This window comes from Cavia porcellus, unplaced genomic scaffold (genome assembly GCF_034190915.1).
Source record: "Cavia porcellus strain 051 isolate PalLab524CR breed Dunkin Hartley unplaced genomic scaffold, mCavPor4.1 scaffold_7, whole genome shotgun sequence".
Classification (NCBI taxonomy): Eukaryota; Metazoa; Chordata; class Mammalia; order Rodentia; family Caviidae; genus Cavia; species Cavia porcellus.
The window spans coordinates 14,865,150-14,881,610 of record NW_026947490.1 but is presented as its reverse complement, the minus strand read 5'-3'; the positions used below and the strand labels follow the sequence as shown (position 1 = coordinate 14,881,610).

The following is a 16,461-nucleotide window of genomic DNA, read 5'->3' as shown; positions in this document are numbered from 1 at the left end:
TCAGGGATCAAAGGAGGGGCAGGTGAGGTGTGGGCAGGCTGATGCCGAGGGCAGCAGCCAGGTGGAGAGACACAAGTTAGTGTCCTGGGCATCAGGTCCCTGGGGGGTATGCTAACCTCTGCCCCGGAGTGGCCTGGCCAGTCCCTTAGCTGTGGCCCCATCCTCCAGGCCTCCGTGCTACAGAACCTTCGCACAGCCATGCGACGACAGATGAGGCGACATGCCTCCCGCAGAGGCCCCTACCGCCGCAGGCTTGGCCGTCTCTGGAACCGGCTGTTTCACCGGCCACGAGCACCTCGAGGCCAGATCCCACTGCTGACTGCTGCGCGCACCTCACAGACAGTGCTGGGTGATGGGCTTCTCCACCCTGGACCAGGGGCCACCCCAGACCTCTCAGCCCCCTGCATGGACACAGGCAGCCCCAGAGCACCTGGGGATGGGCCAACCAGTGCCCCTGGCCATGCATCAGAGGTGGGACCTTCAGTGACCTTGCCCTCAGGCCTACAAGACCCAGAGTACAGAGCTATGGACAGGGAAAGAAAAGCCTGCAGGGACCCTCTGGTGGACAGCCCGACCACTGTGGACACAGCTCCTGAGTCTTGCTTGGCCCAGGACCCCCTGCCCCAGGCTCCCACAGCCAGCAGCACCCAAGGCCCCCACTCAGCAGAGCCACTGGGGGTCTGCCGGAGCCCCCTGCCACCCTGTTCCTCAATGTTGGAGGCCAGTGACGATGAGGCCCTGTTGGTCTGCTGACCTACAGGACATGCTGGTGACTGCCACAGCCCCGCTTTAACCAGGGAATACACAGTCATTTCTACCCTGCCTCTGAGTCTTTTCTTAAGAAAGAGGCCAGTCCATGGCCCTCAGCCAGCAGTGACATCAGCATAGCACACCCCTGGGTGCACATGGCCAGTGGGGGAGGCAGGGGGCTGACTGTAGTGATGAACACGTCTTTGGATCTTGTATATACACAAGCATCCTATCCCTTGCCCCTCCCCAACTCCGACCTGGGAAGCCATTTCCAGAAAAGTGGGTGGGGATAGACAGGGCTCCATGGAGTGTTTTTTGTGGCTTCTTGCTTCATTTACCCCATGGTGGCACCAGCTGCCTTCCCTGTCCCCATCTGTGCCAGGAGCTATAGTAAGGAGGGAAAGGGGCTTGGAGAGTGTTGGTTGCTTTATCCACACTGAATCCTCCTGCTGTCCTTCCCAGCAGGGGTTGGGCTAGGAGACTTTGCCCCATCCTCCTGCCTGTGGTGGCAGCATGGGCCTGGCCAGGCTGGTGCCCTTTCCCTCTGGCTGCAGGGTCTGTCTTCTGGTCACAATGGCTGGCAATGAGGGCATGGGTTAGAGGATCCCAGGACATGCTGTTCTGTGCTTTCACAGGAGATAGAGGCCAGGGCTGCAAAAGTCAGAGGTCAAACCCATCCTATCCTGCCTTAGGGTCTCAGTTTCCCCAATGTAGACCAAGGAGAGGCTTTGGAAGTTTTGGCATTTACTCTGTGGTCATTTCAGGGAAGAATGATAATCCTAGCCAGGAATCCCCGGACTCTCCCAGGGGGCTGATGCTAGGTTGGCATGGAGAGATCTGGGTGAGGGGCAGGGTAGTTTGAGACCCTGTGGAGCCAGCAGGGTTCAAGGGGCAAAGCTGCACAATACGGAAGACCTCCTGAGCTATGGCACTTTTTCCAGCTAGTAACACATGCGCCCCCTACTGGAGTATGCCACCACCCACGCCAATCCAGCTCCACCAGGGACTCCCCTGAGCACAAGCAAACAACCAGCCCTGTTTATTCATAGGCCTTTTTCAGGAAAAGCTAGCAGGGCAGCGCTAAGACAGGAAGCCATGTCCACATTGCCAGGGCTTCCTTAGGACAGGCCTCTAAGAGTCTTATCTCTTTTTTCCAGGAAAAAAAAAAGTTTTTGCAAAACACCTCAATAAACAACATGTAAACAAAAACAGCTGCTTCGGTCTCTACAAACATCTCATTGTGACTTCAAGGGCTTGTCCATTGTGGGCAGTGGGGAGGGATGGCAGGGACCATTTTCCTCCTCTTCGGGGGAGCCCTGAGGATAAACCACGAAACACAGCTCCTGGCCCCAGCGTGTCACGGACTCTGAGGACAGACAGACAGATTGACAGACGGACAGGGGCCTTGGGGCCCGATCCCTGGGGATAGACACCCCCCTCCAGGTACCACCCCTGGGCAGGCGACTTCAGGGAGCTGCTCCCTCTGCAGGTAGGCTGCAACCACTTCTTGGGGAGACAAGGGGACATGGCCGGGTTCCACATTACCCACCCTTGCGGATGCAAGACCCTAGGTGGGCCCCCTCTTTAAGCCCTGGGCACCTCAGCAAGGCTCCCCGGCTCACCTGTGAGTCTGTGCACACACTTTGGTTTGCTTCTCCAGAACACTCCCAGGAAGAAAATGGGCACACCTGTCAGGATGATGATGATGCCAACCCCACAGACCATGGGCTCCGAGATGAAGCTGAAGACCAGCAGGAAAGCCCAAAACACCAAGTATACCACAGGGATGAGGAGGTTCACCTGAGCGAGGGTGGACGGGAGAGCAATGGTGCAGGATTCCCAGCTCTCCCGCCTTGCCCCACCCTCAAGGGTCTGAGGTGCTTCCTCCCTTTTCCAGAATTGGGGCCTGACAAGGCGCTCCCTTCCAGCTCGCTGTGCCAGAAGTTAATTCATGGATTGCCTGGTTGGCAGGACCACTGAGGGTTTGTCAGTTTCATCAGCTCTGAGCTGCACAAGGCAGTTGTATGCATACTTGCTCGGGCTTGGTTGGAGGTCAAGTATTTTTTGGTGTTCCACATTTCAGATTTCAGTCCCGGAACACTTCTCCACTTAAGGATTTATATGCAAATAGAAGTTTTTTTTTTTTTTTTCTTCTTCTTCTTTCTGGTACTGAGGGTTGAAGCCAGGGCCTTTGCACCAAGCTATATCCCAGTCCTTTTTTATTTGTCACTTAGAGACAGGGTCTTGCTAAATCATTAAATTGCTTAGGTTGGGTTCAGTTTATGGTCTGCTGATTTCATGTGTGATCTGGAATGCTGGCTGTGTCACTGGCAGCCTGTGTGACTTTGACTCTGGACTGGAAATTTTCCCTAATTCTACACAGGGACTGTTCTTATAAGACCATTGGGAGGAGGGAATATGTCATTGTATATAAAGCTCAGCACTCTGCAAAAGGTGCAATCACTGTTACTGTTGTCACCTGCTTCTGTTCCTGGTACTTGGCATAGATGAAGGGGTAGGACATGAGCCAACCTGTCTGCCCAGGGCCTCACCTTGATGGGTCTGTGGAGTGCCGGCCGCCTCCAGCGCAGCACCAGCAGGCCCAGGATGGTGACGCCGTAGCAGAGGTAGTTGATGAAGGACACGTAGTTGATGAGTGTGTATGTATCTCCCACAAGCATGATGACCGCCGTAGCCCCACACTGGGAGAGGACCTGGGGCTGACAGCTGGCCTCACACCAAGAGGTCAGGCGGGTCCCATCCATTCCCCTCTCCCCATGCATGCTGCCCATCACAGCCAAGGACCAATCTTTGCCATTACCCAGAATGTCCTACATTACTGAGTGACCCTGAGTCCGTGTTCTGCTGGCCCTCCCCTTCCCAACTTACACAGACGAGGAGGGCAGGGATAGGGGTGCAGTGTCTGACATGGATCATGGCCAACAGGCTGGGCAGGTGCCCCTCTCGGGCTCCAGAGAAGCACAGCCTGGGAGTAGGGACAAATAGATACCAATAGGGACTGTGAGCCTCCCTGCTAGCTAAATCCTGGGTCTCAGCTGGGGACCTGATGTCCTTCTTGAGTTGTCACACTGACCTGCTCCAGGCCCTAGCAGTCCTATCAGACAGTTATTCCCTTCATCTAGCCTTCCTCTTGCTTTTTTTTATCTTAGCGTTGGGATCAGACCTTTGCTACTAGCAGTTTTATCCACTCAGCATTTCTCTTCCCTTGGTCCTCAGCACAGCTTTCGCCACACCAGGGCACCTGCCTGGCTATACCCCACCACCTTTTTCCAGCCCAGTCACCTGGAAGAGGTGAACAGGTAGCCATTTATCCCTCCAAAAGTGGAAAGGGCCACGGAGACAGGCATGATCCATGAAAAGTAGCCCAGCAGCTTCTCCCCGAAGGTCTAAGTGAGCACAGAACAAAGGCTGAGGGTGAGGCTGGTGTGGAAAGCGGGCTAGGGGCTGGGGGCTGGGGGCTGGGGGCTGGGCAGGGGTCTGCACTCACCACAGCCACTGCATTGGAGGCCAGCAGTTCTTGTGGGGACATGGCTGTGAAGTAGGCCACATTGGTGAATGTGTACACAAAGGTCACCAAAGGGATAGAGATGAAGATAGCACGAGGTAGGTTCCTGGGGACAGTCAGAGGACATCAATGTCGCTCCTGGTGCAAGGGATGGGATCTGGGGAGGGACCAGGGGACCCAGCAATAGGAGCAGCTTTGAGCCTCAGTCTCCCATGCTGGCCCCCATCTAGGAGCACTGGGGCAGAAAAGTAGGGTAGTGTTGTTGCTCAGGACATAGGGACCACTGCTCCCTACCTTTCCCCCACTCCCACCTGATCACAGGTTGGCAGAAGGAAGGGCAGATGGGGGAGGAGGGAACACTGTATCCTGAAAGGAAGATCTAATTAGTGTCTACATGAAGAGAAAACTGTAGAAGGCCAAAATCAGCCTGGTAAATCCCCTAAGTGCCCATGGAGACCAGTCTGCAGGTCTATGGTCTTCCCTGGGACTTCCCATCCATTAGCTCACTAGGCTGCAATAGCTCCCTGTCCAGACCACTGGCTGAGCATCAGATGGAGTCATTGGCTTCTGCTGTAGGGACCATGTTGCATGCATATGTGTAATTTTGGGCCAAATTCAAATCTCTGGATCTATTATAGAAGGATAATGATATTCAGGCTTTCTGAGGTCCAGTAAGGGGCTCTGATGTATCTACAGCCTCCCAGACCAGGCCCAGGCTTGTACACCAGCATTCCTGTTCCTTTCCAGGGCCATTCCCATGGGGAGCAAGTGAGACCTCCTGAGGGCTAGGGTGAGTCACAGGTGACCCTTGTTTGTGCAGACAGATGCCTTCCTTCTCTCGCCAATGGGCCTGCCCCTTCCCAGTGCTTGGCTGGGTGCCCCACTCACTTTCGAGGGTCCACCAGCTCCTCAGTGACATAGTTGAGGAAGTTCCAGCCACTGAAGGCAAAGGAGCCCTGGAGGAAGGCCAGGGCCAGGTGACCCACAGAAGGTGTCATCCAGAAGGCAAAGGCACTGCTGGGTCTCAGCTCCTCAAAGTGTCCTGAGGTCCAGACATAAGGGGTTAGTACAGTCTTGCCAGCCCTGTCCACACTCCCGCCCTGGCCCTACCTTGGAAGATCTGAACAAAGCCGACGCCAATGATGATTGACAGGGCCAGCAGCTTCCCGCCTGTGAAGATGTCCTGGATGCGTGTGGCCCAGCGCACACTGGAGCTGTTGACCCATGTCAGGAGCACTGGGGAAGAAAGGGCACCTGGGGCTGAGACCCTCACTGTGGGTCCAGCGAGGTCTAGCCCAGGTGTCAAGAGAAGGACATTTCCTGTAGCAGCCTGAACGTGGGAATCCCAGGTCCTGAGACTGGCATTGTAAGGGACGGGCACCTGGGGGTGGGGTCCCACCCAACTGCCCCTGCACCCAGGGCTAACAGCAGGGTGGGGTGGGGCAGTTGGATGCTCTGGGGACAGAGGTCCAGCCAGGGGCCATCTGGGGACTCACTCAGGCAGGCCATGGAGAGCACTCGGGAGGCTGCGGCAGGGGGGATGCAGTTGGGAAACACAGGCTGTAGCACGTAGTTGGAGAAGGTCATGGAGATGACGGCCAGGCTGGTGGGGTACATGATAAGCACAGCACTCCAGAGCAGCAGAAATCTGAAAGGAGCAGGGACCAGAGTGGCACAGGCATCCCCAGCCCTCCCAGTGACCTGCCTCAGGTGTGGGGCTCTCGGTCATGTTGGGACTGGCACTCAAGGCTAGGGAGGTAGGGGTGACGCTGGGCAGGTATTAGGAAGGATGTGGAACGCCTTCCTTAATGAGCCCCTACACCCCTTGACCATGGGCTGTATCCACAGCCAGGGTGGGCTGTCCCGGACCTGTAGTTGTGGTTTCAGCCATGGCTCCCAGCAGAGCCTTGTGGCTCACGATGGTGGATTCTGAGCTACAGTTGCTCCAAAGGGAGGAAGTTGGCGTGCCCAGGGGACCTTGCAGAGGGGCCTGGCTATGGGAAGGGCATGATTTATGCCCTACGTACCAGAATCTTGACTATGCAGGGAACCCATGGGGCTGGGGGCTCAGTTCTAGTCCCAGGGAGGGCCTATCCTCGGAGTGGTTCTAGCTCCTGGCCCACCCTTGAGGATGACAGTTGTACGGGGGACACTGACTTGCAGCCAAGTTTCCTACCCCTTATTTGCATCCCGCCCCCAGTGCCTTGGCTTCTGGGATATTCTGGCTCAAAAATCTTCCTTCCTTGTGGGCATCCATGGGGTAGATGCTTGTTCTCCTCTCTCCCTCACCTTCTCCCCAAGTGTTCTCTCCAGGCCCACAGCCTGATTGTTCCGCTTCCTAGAGACCCAGCCTCTTCTCAGAGGCAAGCAGCCATGGACCCACATGCAAGGCTGCCCAGTTCAGGGCCCTTGTCCAAGCCCCTCAGAACCAACTCTGTGCACTTCAGCCTGGACCTTTCCTCTGAGCTCCAGACATTTCATCCAAGAGCTCACCAAGCACCACTCTAGATATGTTGCAGACCCCAGAAACATGAGAATCCTTACATGAGGTCTGCTCCTCCCTTTCCTAGGTGAACCTTCTATGGGGCCTCTGAAATGGGCCAGCAGGTGTCCTCCCCACCACTGCACCCACCTAACCCTTATGCCACACTGGCTGCCACATCCTGAATAGGGTTCCTGAGTGATTCTGGAATCTACCTGGAGGGTCTCTTGACAAGATTCATGTGGAGCAAGAGTGTCAATCTCCTGTCTTTTCCAAGCCTTGCTGCCTGCCCTGAACCTGACCACAGAAAGCAGACTGTGCTGGCCCCAGCCATCAGGCCCTCTGTTCAGGCTCCCATAAACCTATCCTTTGTGCAAGGCTTGGTGCAAACACAGTTGCTGTGGGAGCCTTCCTAAGGTGGTGAGCATCTGGTTCTCTGCTGCGTGGCTGCTTCCTCTGGTACACGTCCTCAAAACAAGGATCTGCTAGGTTGCCTCATGTTTGAGGAGCTGTTTCTCTCTGCTCTATGATCAACATTTGGACAAGCACAGATCTTTTTATCATAGCACCCCAAGTCCTTAGCCCAAAGTAGGTGCCCGGCAAGCATTCATGGGTGAATTAAAAATGTTGTGTTCAACTGGGGAACAAGGCAAGGGGGAGAAGGGGAAGGAAGGGAAAAGGAAAAAAAAAAGAGATTGGTAGGGAAAAAATGGAAATGAAGCTTTTGTAAATGGGGAGGGGAAGAAGGATTAAAGGGAAGGAAGAGGAATGGGAAGAAAAGAATTAAGACATGTTATGTACAGGTACAAATTCCCTATGATGAATGTATCATTATGTATAGCAAATATGTACTAGTAAAAAATAAAAGAAATTGACTTAAATTTAAAAAAATAAAAATAATGCCAGAGAGCTGTGTGAAGGGGTTCTCTGGCAGGGGCCTCTGCCTCCCCTCTCCCCCCATGCAGATGGATTCTATTGTAGATGGATTTTCTACAATAGATGCTCTCCCTACCTAGGTGCTAGCTTGTCTAATGGCTTCAGACAGTAAGCCTTCTTCCCTTATAGAGGGCTTAAAAAGAGCTTTTTAAGAGAGGATTCAGAGAGGTTGAGGAGCCAGCAGATATCAGTAGAGTGGGACAGGCTTTGGTGCCACCCACCTTGGTCTTGCTGGGCACCCCACCCTCTTCTTCCATCACTCTCATAACCTCCTTGTGATAAAGAAAGAAGAAGAGGAAATAGGCCTGCTGCTGGAGAAATTGTTTCCTTCTCCACCAGAGTCCCACACTCACCCAGCCAGGCCCCCGAAGATCTCTGTGACGTAGGCGTAGTCCCCGCCGGACTTGGGGATGGTGACTCCTAGCTCTGCATAGCAGAGGGAACCCAGAGCTGTCACGCCCCCACCCAGGACCCAGATGAAGAGGGCCAGACCCACAGAGCCTGAGTGCTCCAGGACACCCTTGGGCGAGATGAAGATGCCAGAGCCAATGATGTTCCCTGCAGGGGAGAGATGGGAGGCATCAGGCCTGAGGTCCTCTGCAGCAGCCCAGCCTTCTCTTTGGGGCCCAGATGCTGCCATGAGGAAGGAAAACGGGGTGCTTTCTGGGGGAGGAGAGAGCAGTGGGCCTAGAGACATGGTTATCACTGCATTTCTCAGACCAGGCAAGGCCCACTCTGGGTCATGATCTGCCCCATTGTCAGTCCCTAGCATGGGAAACGGTAGCTTGTCCAGTCAACCAGGTTCTCCTGCTAGAAATGGGTTCTGAGTTCCTCTGATCTCCCTCCTCTCCTGTGTGAGGTGAAGCCAGCAAGGTGTGGTGGTCCAGCCACCTGAACAATGGCAAAGGGTGGCCACTCCTGGGCATCACCATGTCGCCCAGGCTCAAGGCCACCAATATTGCCAGCCTCCAGCTGCTTGTCCTCCCTGTAACCTGTTGGCTAGATCTGGGCTCCTAAAGTGAGGCTTTGACCACTCTCCTGCCTGCCACCCTCCTGTGGCTGGAGTTTGGATTTATAAGGTGGCTTGGGAGTAGCACCCCCCTCCTTGATTGTGGTTGGGGTGAACTGCTCTTCTCAGGCCACAGACCTGCTCTGTACTTGATTTCTTTGTCTTCTGTCTTTCCATTCCTTGTCAGGTAGCCTTCCTCTCAGTTGGAACCCAGGTTGTGGACAGAGACCCTAAAGAGACCTTGTTCCTGGTCTCAAGTCCTAGACAAGGGCAAGTGAGGTGAGTAAAAGACATGTTTTAGTGTTGAATGTTGTCAGTAGGGGCAGGTAGGTGGTGGCAGCCTGGCAGAGACTCCAGCCAGCCTGGAGTCTGGACAGACTGCCACGCTCTGTGGGATGCCGCTGAGTGCACAATGTGAAATTCTGGCGGGGCCCAGAGGTCGGAGGCCTGCTCTTGCTCACGTCTCCAATCCTGCCTGTAAAATGGGATTGTGGTGAGGGCCTAGTGAGATACAGGGGTGAAGCCCTCAGCTCATTCGCAGCCGTGCTAGAGATGGGCTGGCAACTTCCTTTGGGTGATTCTGCATCTACTGCCTGCACCTCACCAGCAGGTGGCGAAACACCAGCCTGCAGTTCCCACAGTCCCCACCACTCTCTGCAGGGTCTCAGTAAGCATCTGCTGAGTAAACACTAACAGATAACTAAGCCTACTGTCTGAAGTGGCATCCAGGCTTAAGGTAAAGGACTCATTTCCTTGCCTGTGAGGTGAGGGCAGCAGGCTTTGCTCAGTCCTTCTCTTGGGGGGACAGTGAGGAGGAGTGGAGGGGTGGCAGGCTCCCAAGGTTCCACGCGTGTGGAATATGCTGTTTCCAGAAAGCCTGTCCTATTTCCAGGGAAAAGACTCAGCTCTCCAGAAGTTACAGTAAAGCAGGGCAGTGACTAGGTTACATGGCAGGCATCACCTGGGCAAATAAATCGGGTGCCTGCACAGTGGATTCACATTGGGGTCTGCTTCAGGGTGGGGACAGCATCCCAGACCCACAAGCTATGTGGACAAAGGAGCCAACACTGGCGGGACCAGGACAAGAATCATCCCCGCCTGATAGAACCTTGGGATGAGGTCACACGGCCATCAGAGCAGAGGCTTCCTACTCCACCTGCCAGGCCACAGGCAGGGCTGGACGAGGACACAACGGTGCCTGCCAATCTGCATTCACTCCTTGTCCATGGTGCTACCCACCCCCGGTCGACACAGATTTTCAGTCTGGATGGTTACTTGGCTTTCTGGTCACATCCCAGGAGCCCTAAATACATCCAGATAAGGATGAAATAAGTCCTGGGCCTCAATTCTCAGAGGTAAGCTTTGTCCTTGGTCCACTCTGGGGGGTGGGTCGGGCATAGGAACTGACTTCTGCATCTACTGCAAGGAACCCAGGGCCTGGGTGGGCTGTTGGGTTTCCAGAGGGCCTTTGAGTTCACTTCATCCGGCAGCAGTTCTCAGGACCTGGCTGAGCAGCATTTGCCAAAAGCCAGTGAGGTTGGAAGCCAGCGGGGGCTGGGTAGCCTTGGAAGGAACTAGACATGTTGGAGCTGGGGGCATTCAGGGCCCCAAGACACCCACCCTGTGGAGATCTTACCTCCCTACACAACTCAGCCTGGTGAGGTCTCACAGGTGTCGTCCTTGGGGAAGTCATACCTGACCCCTGTCTTTTGGGATTGGGGTCTGAAGGGGGCATCAGTCCTGTGCCAAGTGGCTGCTCTGGGGGGGCAGGGAGCACCCCTACTGTTTTGGACACATGGCCTCCAGCTACCATTCAGCACTTCTCCCCATGTAGCTCCAAGAACCTCTGTGCTAGCCAATGCCTGAGGTCCTCAAGAGCCTTACTCCCTCTGGGCCTATATAACCTCCAGCCCTGTCCTCAGTTTACGCTTAAAGGTGACAAAAAACTCTCATTAAAGTCCACCACATACCACTCGAGGCACCACGTGAGTGGGATTCTGCAGGGTTCCTCAGGAGTGGGGGTTTGGTAGGAGGCAAAGGATGAGAGGAAGGAGGGAGATGCTAAGGACAGAGCTGGGTAATGAGGCCTCCACATTCTCATCCATCCAATGGGACAGGTGTTGTCTGCTCCCTTGAGGTCATCCCACGTAGCCAGTGAGGTGAGGAGATGAGTTCTTCCACTCTGTAAGCCTCCAGTGAGTCTCTACCTCCTGCCCCTTTTCCTTGATCCTTCACTGGGCGGTTTTTTATCACATTAAGATGTTTGGCCTGATGGAGCTTACCCTGGCTCCTCAGAGGAATGAAGAAAGGGCCATTGTTCCCCATTTCTGCTGCGGTGCATGCTGACCTATTTTTGGATGGCAGCAGCAGACTATGGAGGTCACAGGGGTGGACCATGGAGGCAAAGTCTGTAGAATGAACCACCTGCTGGTGATGTGCAGGGATGTATGCGTCTCATTTCGGGGGAGTCAGGGAGGTTCAGGTAAGTTGGGATACTGGCACCCTCCCATCCCTAGAAACATTTGGGAGCTGGCTCATTGCTATCCTTCTCGGCCTCAGTTTCCCCATTTACCAGGTGGGGTTATTTGCTTGGGGGGCAGCAGACAGCTGGTCTGAGTCTGATTTTGGCAGACAGGATGCCCCCTGTTACACTGTATGGTAACTGTAACACAGTCTGCTGAGGTCCCCTGTCTCCCATTGTGGTGGGCCTCTCCTGGCCCCCCTGAAGCACCCTGACCACCTGTCTTGGAGTCTCCTCCAATGGTGCCTGGAGAATGGTTAGGAAGCGATTCACTCAGTTGGTGCTGCATGCTTTGACCCTGTCTGGCACATCAGAGGCCACAGGAGGCACTTATGGACCTCACCCTTGGACACACTCCAGCCCATCTATCTTTATAAACATGATTTCCTTAGGATCCTTACCTGGAGTGAGCAACTACAACCCTGCTGAGTCTTAACTGGAGCCTTCCCCAAGCACAGGAATGTACTCGTGTCATCTCAATAAGCCTCGTATTACTGGGATAACTGATGTACCCACTAAGGTCTTGCCGGAATTCCAAGGAGGTAAGTGGGGATACTCAAGACATGCCTGGAATTGCTAACTGGCAGGTGTGCCTCTTCTGCTTCACTAGCTTTCCTTTGAAGAGAGGGGCTGAGCAGAAGTGGGGTGCACTCTGCCTGGCTCACTCAGACCTATTCCACCCAGCCCAGCAAGCATGACCTGCACCATATCTATCCCCTGGTTGTGTTGTCAAGATTGCCATGAGCTCCACATGCTGAATCCAACAGTCAAGCCCCAGTCAAGCCCCAGCTTGCATCTTCTGTGGCTCATGAGGCATGCAACAGGTTGGTCAGTCCCTCTTCCTCCTGGTCTCCTAGCCTCCCTCTTACCTTGCTGGTGGCTCACTGGAACTCTTTGCTGGTGCCTTTTCTTGCCTGACTTCCAAATATGGGTGTCTGGGAGGCATCTTTCTCCATTCACTCCTTTGGAGGCTTCTGCTAGTAACTCCTCCATTTATCCCCCTAGTATAGACATCAGCACCTGACTCATAAAAACTATCCGGCATATAGGCACTACGCACTTCATGTGTTCAAATGGGATTCTGGCTACTGCTCCTTTCCCCTGACTGTTCTGTCAGTTTTCTCAGATCAGTCAATGTTAAGCCATCCTCCCAACTGTTCAAGCCATGGCTCTGGTCCCTTCTTTTTCTCCCACAGCTTACATCCAGCTCGTCACATGTCCCCTGGCTTTATATTCCAAACATGGCTAGAACTGAACCACTCTCAGCACCTCCTGCTGCTTCCCTGGCACAAGCCATCACTGCCTCATGTCCAGGTGGCTTCCTACTCTCTGCCCTGCCCATACAGCCTCTCCACAGTAAGCACAGTAAGTCCTGGCCCGTTCTCCTTTAATCAAAGCCCCTACACGGGCTTCCACTTGCAGGCCTCTTGCAAAACTCCACACAAGGCAAACCTCGTCCCTTCCCTGACTTATCTCTGACGTACAGGCCCCTATCCTCAGCACTCCGGGTCTTCCTTCTGGCTTCATTGTCTGATCGCAGCACGTACCATGACCTATTGATTGCACACTTGGCTTGTTTATCCTGTTTGCTATTCTGTTCCTGGGCTGGGACTCAGCTCTAGGGCAAGAGGGAGTTATCTGCCTTGTCCCCTATTGGGTGACCAGCACCTAGATCAGTGCTCAGCACTGTGAACAGATGAATGTATCTAGGGCTGTCAAGTCCCTACCATGGTAACTCCAGTTTCTCTGGCCTCGGTGGTATCCTACAGCACCTTTAGGGTGTCTGCTTCTAGCAGGTTACAGTTTAGGGTCCTCGGTTTCCTCATTTATAAATGGGACGAGTTCTGGAATGGATGTCTCCTCAGGATCCCATAGGGGAGGGGCTGGAGTTCTACAGAGGTCCATCCCCTCCAAGTAGCTCAGGCGCTTCCAGGCCTGGAGGCCACAGACAAGAACCTCGCTGAAGCTGGATGAGCTGCAATTGGCGCCTGGAAATACGGGGTCAGAAAGGAGCCACCTGAGTCTCTCCAACATCTGTAAAGCTCAAGACTTGAGTTACACAGAGAGATGAAGGAAAAGCCTGGTCGGCAGGCCCAGGGTAACCTCACTCTGCAGACCTAGGCAGGCCCCTTCCTTGGTTGTGGGCTGTGTGAGGGTGCTTGCCAAGGTCCCCAAGTCAGGGTGAGAGAGGCTATATGTCCAGCCACTGGGGAGTTCTGACTTCTTTGTCCATCTATTTGTACCTTCACAGTGGAGTAGGGACCCCAGGCTACCCTGGTTGGCTGAGTTTCCACTTCATCCCTAACCTTCTCTCATCATTGGTTCTGAGCTGCCCCAGTTTTGCCCAGTATCAGAGCAGTATGGAAGGCATTACACAGAGAGCTGAATCCAAACCTGGTTCTGAATTCCAAGCCCACCACTTGTAGCAGTTTCATTTAACTTCCAACCTCAGGTTGTGTATCTGCATAATGTACATGAAAATTCCCATCTTCCAGAGTAAACATGAGACTCAAAGGAAGAAAGGACGTGTTTTCATAAGGCAGTAAGAGCTGTTTTCCTGAGCAAACATTAGAGCTGGTGTGCTGTCCTGCACAGCCCTGCCCTCGCTGGCTCGACTTCCTCCAGCCTGGCCTAGCCTGCTGCAGCTCTGCACTCTGGCAAGCACTGTTTAGGTGGAGTCTCAGGCCTGCCTATAGTGAGCCTTTCCCTATCTCTCCATTCCTGAAAGCCTGGCTCCTCAGTCTGGGAGGGGGCAGACATTATAATGAGTAACAAATGATATACTCTACCGGGAATATCTCTTTAGAAATTCTGGTACCCAACAAGGATAGATTATGGGACTGGATATAAAGTTCTCAAGATCTGTAACGTTAAAAGATGATGCTTTGCAGACTTTTGCTTTTGACTGGGTTTTCCAGGATGCAAAGGAACAGAAGTTGGGTGGGATGTGCATGGTGGTTCCCCAGAGCAGTGGGTGGAGAGGGCTGAGTCCCTGAGGGGATTAGTGACCATCAGGCCTCAGTTCCAGTCATATTCTAGATGAGGATGATACATCCTTTGTCTGCTGTCCAAGTTAGCCTCTTGCCCGCTGTCACCCTCAAAGTTCCTCAAGCCGAGCTCATAGGACTAACACTAAGGGTCATGAGCTGGGTATCTGGTTATTCAAGCTCTGTTTCTGAATCTACCATCCTTGGCTGGCCAAATTGCTTTTCACTCTAGCTCACATTTCAAGGTCTAGAGGCAAGGGGAAGTGGTGAAGTAAGAATGGATTGAAGGGTGAAGGGGCTAATGGGACCCATTTGGGCTGCAGGAGAAAACTCAGGACCTGTCCTGGAGAAGCATGGCAGGGTGGAGTTCGCTCCTTCCTTCCCACTACCATTAGAGCCCTCTTCTGAAGGGTGGGAAACCTGGCAGCTTCTGACTGACCTGAGGTGAATGGGATGTGGGGAGTGCACAGGGTAGGACACAGAGCAGACATGCTGGGCTCTATTGAGGCATCCCAGGTGGAGCTGTGTCTCCTTGCCCCTGGCTGGCATATAGCCAGCTCTAGATACAATCTATCTTTTGACCCCCTGCTTCCCCCCAACCCTGGTGTATGAGCTTCCCTTTCCTGGGGCACAGCTTCTAGAGAGTGTAGGGCTTGGCACAGGAGCCCTCGACCAGTCTTTCCTTCCAGCAACAGCCAGGAAGGGCACCCAGGCCTGAAACTCCAAGGACCAGATCAGCTCCCGGGAGATGACATCCGGGCAGGAACCAGGGAGACAGTGCACTCACCTATCCAGGGCTGGATTCCTGGGCCACTCTCAGTGTGGAGGTAGAGCATGGCTGAGAGCTAGGCAATAGCTCTGGCCCAAAAGCTTCTAATATGAGGCAGAGCAGAAGGTGGAGCCCCTGCTCTGTGGATCCCCAAGGGCTCCCCACGTGTAGGGCTCTGAGGGTGGGAAGGTGACAGTGTGTGTACAAGCAGCTCCTGCTAGCTGGGGAAGGTGAAGAACAGCCAGGGCCCCACCTTCTGGACACAGGGGATAGAAAATGTCACTCTCAGGAAGGTTAGAGGAACTTGGTCTGGGTTAGCCCAGCCCAGTTCCTGACTTGGAACAGAGGGAGAAAAATCTCACTATCATGTCCCTGAATCCTCTTCTTACCCAGAAGCGCTTAGGTGGAGGCTTGGCACACAGACCTATTCTCAAGGGGGAAGCTGGGATCTGAGAGCCCAGCCTGCTGCTATCCCAGCTAGGGGCCAGCGGCCTTCTTGCAGGCTTGGTCTGCCTACTGCTGTCACCAAGTCACTGTCTATTTTTCTCCCTCTCCTGGACCTGCTGCCATGTCTAGGGATGATCACAGGCTCTGAACTCACTTTCCCTCTGTACAAGCTCCACCAGCCAGTCTACTCATGGTCCTTCCTGCTTTCCAAGACCGGATCACCTGAGGTGCACGGCATGAAGGCCAGCACATTGTGGGGACTCAGGCCCACAAGTAGCCCAGTACTTGCTAGGTGCCTGCCTTACTATCAGGACTATAGTCATTATTTCCAGTTCCTAGACTGGGAAACTGGGTAATTGCTTTGCAAGTCCCATGGGTAGGTACAGGAGGAGGATTCAGACGCGGAGGGGACCAGAAACTCTCAACGAGCCAAGGTGTAGGGCGGCCGGGACTACAGGAGCAAGAGGCTGGGCAGCCAGTGCGTGTCCAGCATGCGGGTCTGCGTACCGGTCGATCAGTGCGTGGTCCAGGACGCACAGCCTAGGTGCGCGCGCGAACCCCCACAGCCCCACCGTCGTGCCTCAGACAGGGGGCGCCCCTTGCCCTCAACCTTTGGCCCTGCCACCCCAGCCCCATCTGTCCGTCTGCCCGTCTGCCCGTCTGCCCCGGGCCTTGCTCACCGATGATGATGGTGCAGGCGCTCACCAGTCCAATCTCCTTCTTTAGTGCCACCCGCTCCGAGGCGCCAGGTCCCGGCCCCGGGCCAGGAGCAGGCGAGGGAGCAGGATTGGGGTTCCCGCGCCCGTTCGGGTGCTGGATGTGGCCCGTCATGTCGCGGTCCCGCCGTGTCTCCGCTCCCTGCACTCTCCCGTCTGTCCGGCCGGCCACCATTCCGTCCATCCGTCAGTCAGTCTGTGCGCTCGTGGCACTTGCAGCCCGGAGAGCGCCCACAGACGGGCGCATGCGCTGGCGCCAGGCCCGGACCCCCGGCCCCAGGGCGGTGCGCGCCCCGGAGAGGCGGAAGGAGGCCCGGC

General features: G+C 54.7%; 2 protein-coding genes across 23 annotated transcripts in view; one reads left to right on the top strand and one right to left on the bottom strand.

Moving 5' to 3' along the window:
• Lrp3 (LDL receptor related protein 3) overlaps nt 1–1,959 on the top strand; it is a 14,540-nt gene extending 12,581 nt beyond the window's left edge. For all 3 annotated transcript variants that reach the window (XM_023563993.2, XM_003467208.5, XM_063252579.1), the window contains exon 7: nt 169–1,959. In XM_023563993.2, coding sequence (XP_023419761.1) covers nt 169–753 — 585 coding nt within the window. In that variant the 3' untranslated portion in view covers nt 754–1,959. The remainder of the gene's footprint in view (nt 1–168) is intronic.
• Nucleotides 1,767–16,461, bottom strand: Slc7a10 (solute carrier family 7 member 10). Of its 20 annotated transcripts, none has more exons than XM_063252588.1 (11): nt 16,108–16,461; nt 8,048–8,252; nt 5,773–5,924; nt 5,387–5,512; nt 5,165–5,318; nt 4,259–4,382; nt 4,054–4,179; nt 3,640–3,736; nt 3,303–3,477; nt 2,373–2,438; nt 1,767–2,066 (listed from the first exon to the last, which is right to left on the bottom strand). In XM_063252588.1, the coding sequence occupies exons 1-11, from the start codon at nt 16,325–16,327 to the stop codon at nt 1,997–1,999; spliced, it is 1,515 nt and encodes a 504-aa protein (XP_063108658.1). In that variant the 5' UTR covers nt 16,328–16,461; the 3' UTR covers nt 1,767–1,996. The 20 variants fall into 20 exon arrangements, with proteins under 20 accessions (XP_063108658.1, XP_063108657.1, XP_063108654.1 ...); XM_063252587.1 differs by having other exon boundaries at nt 3,303–3,470; XM_063252584.1 differs by having other exon boundaries at nt 1,767–2,116; nt 16,108–16,459.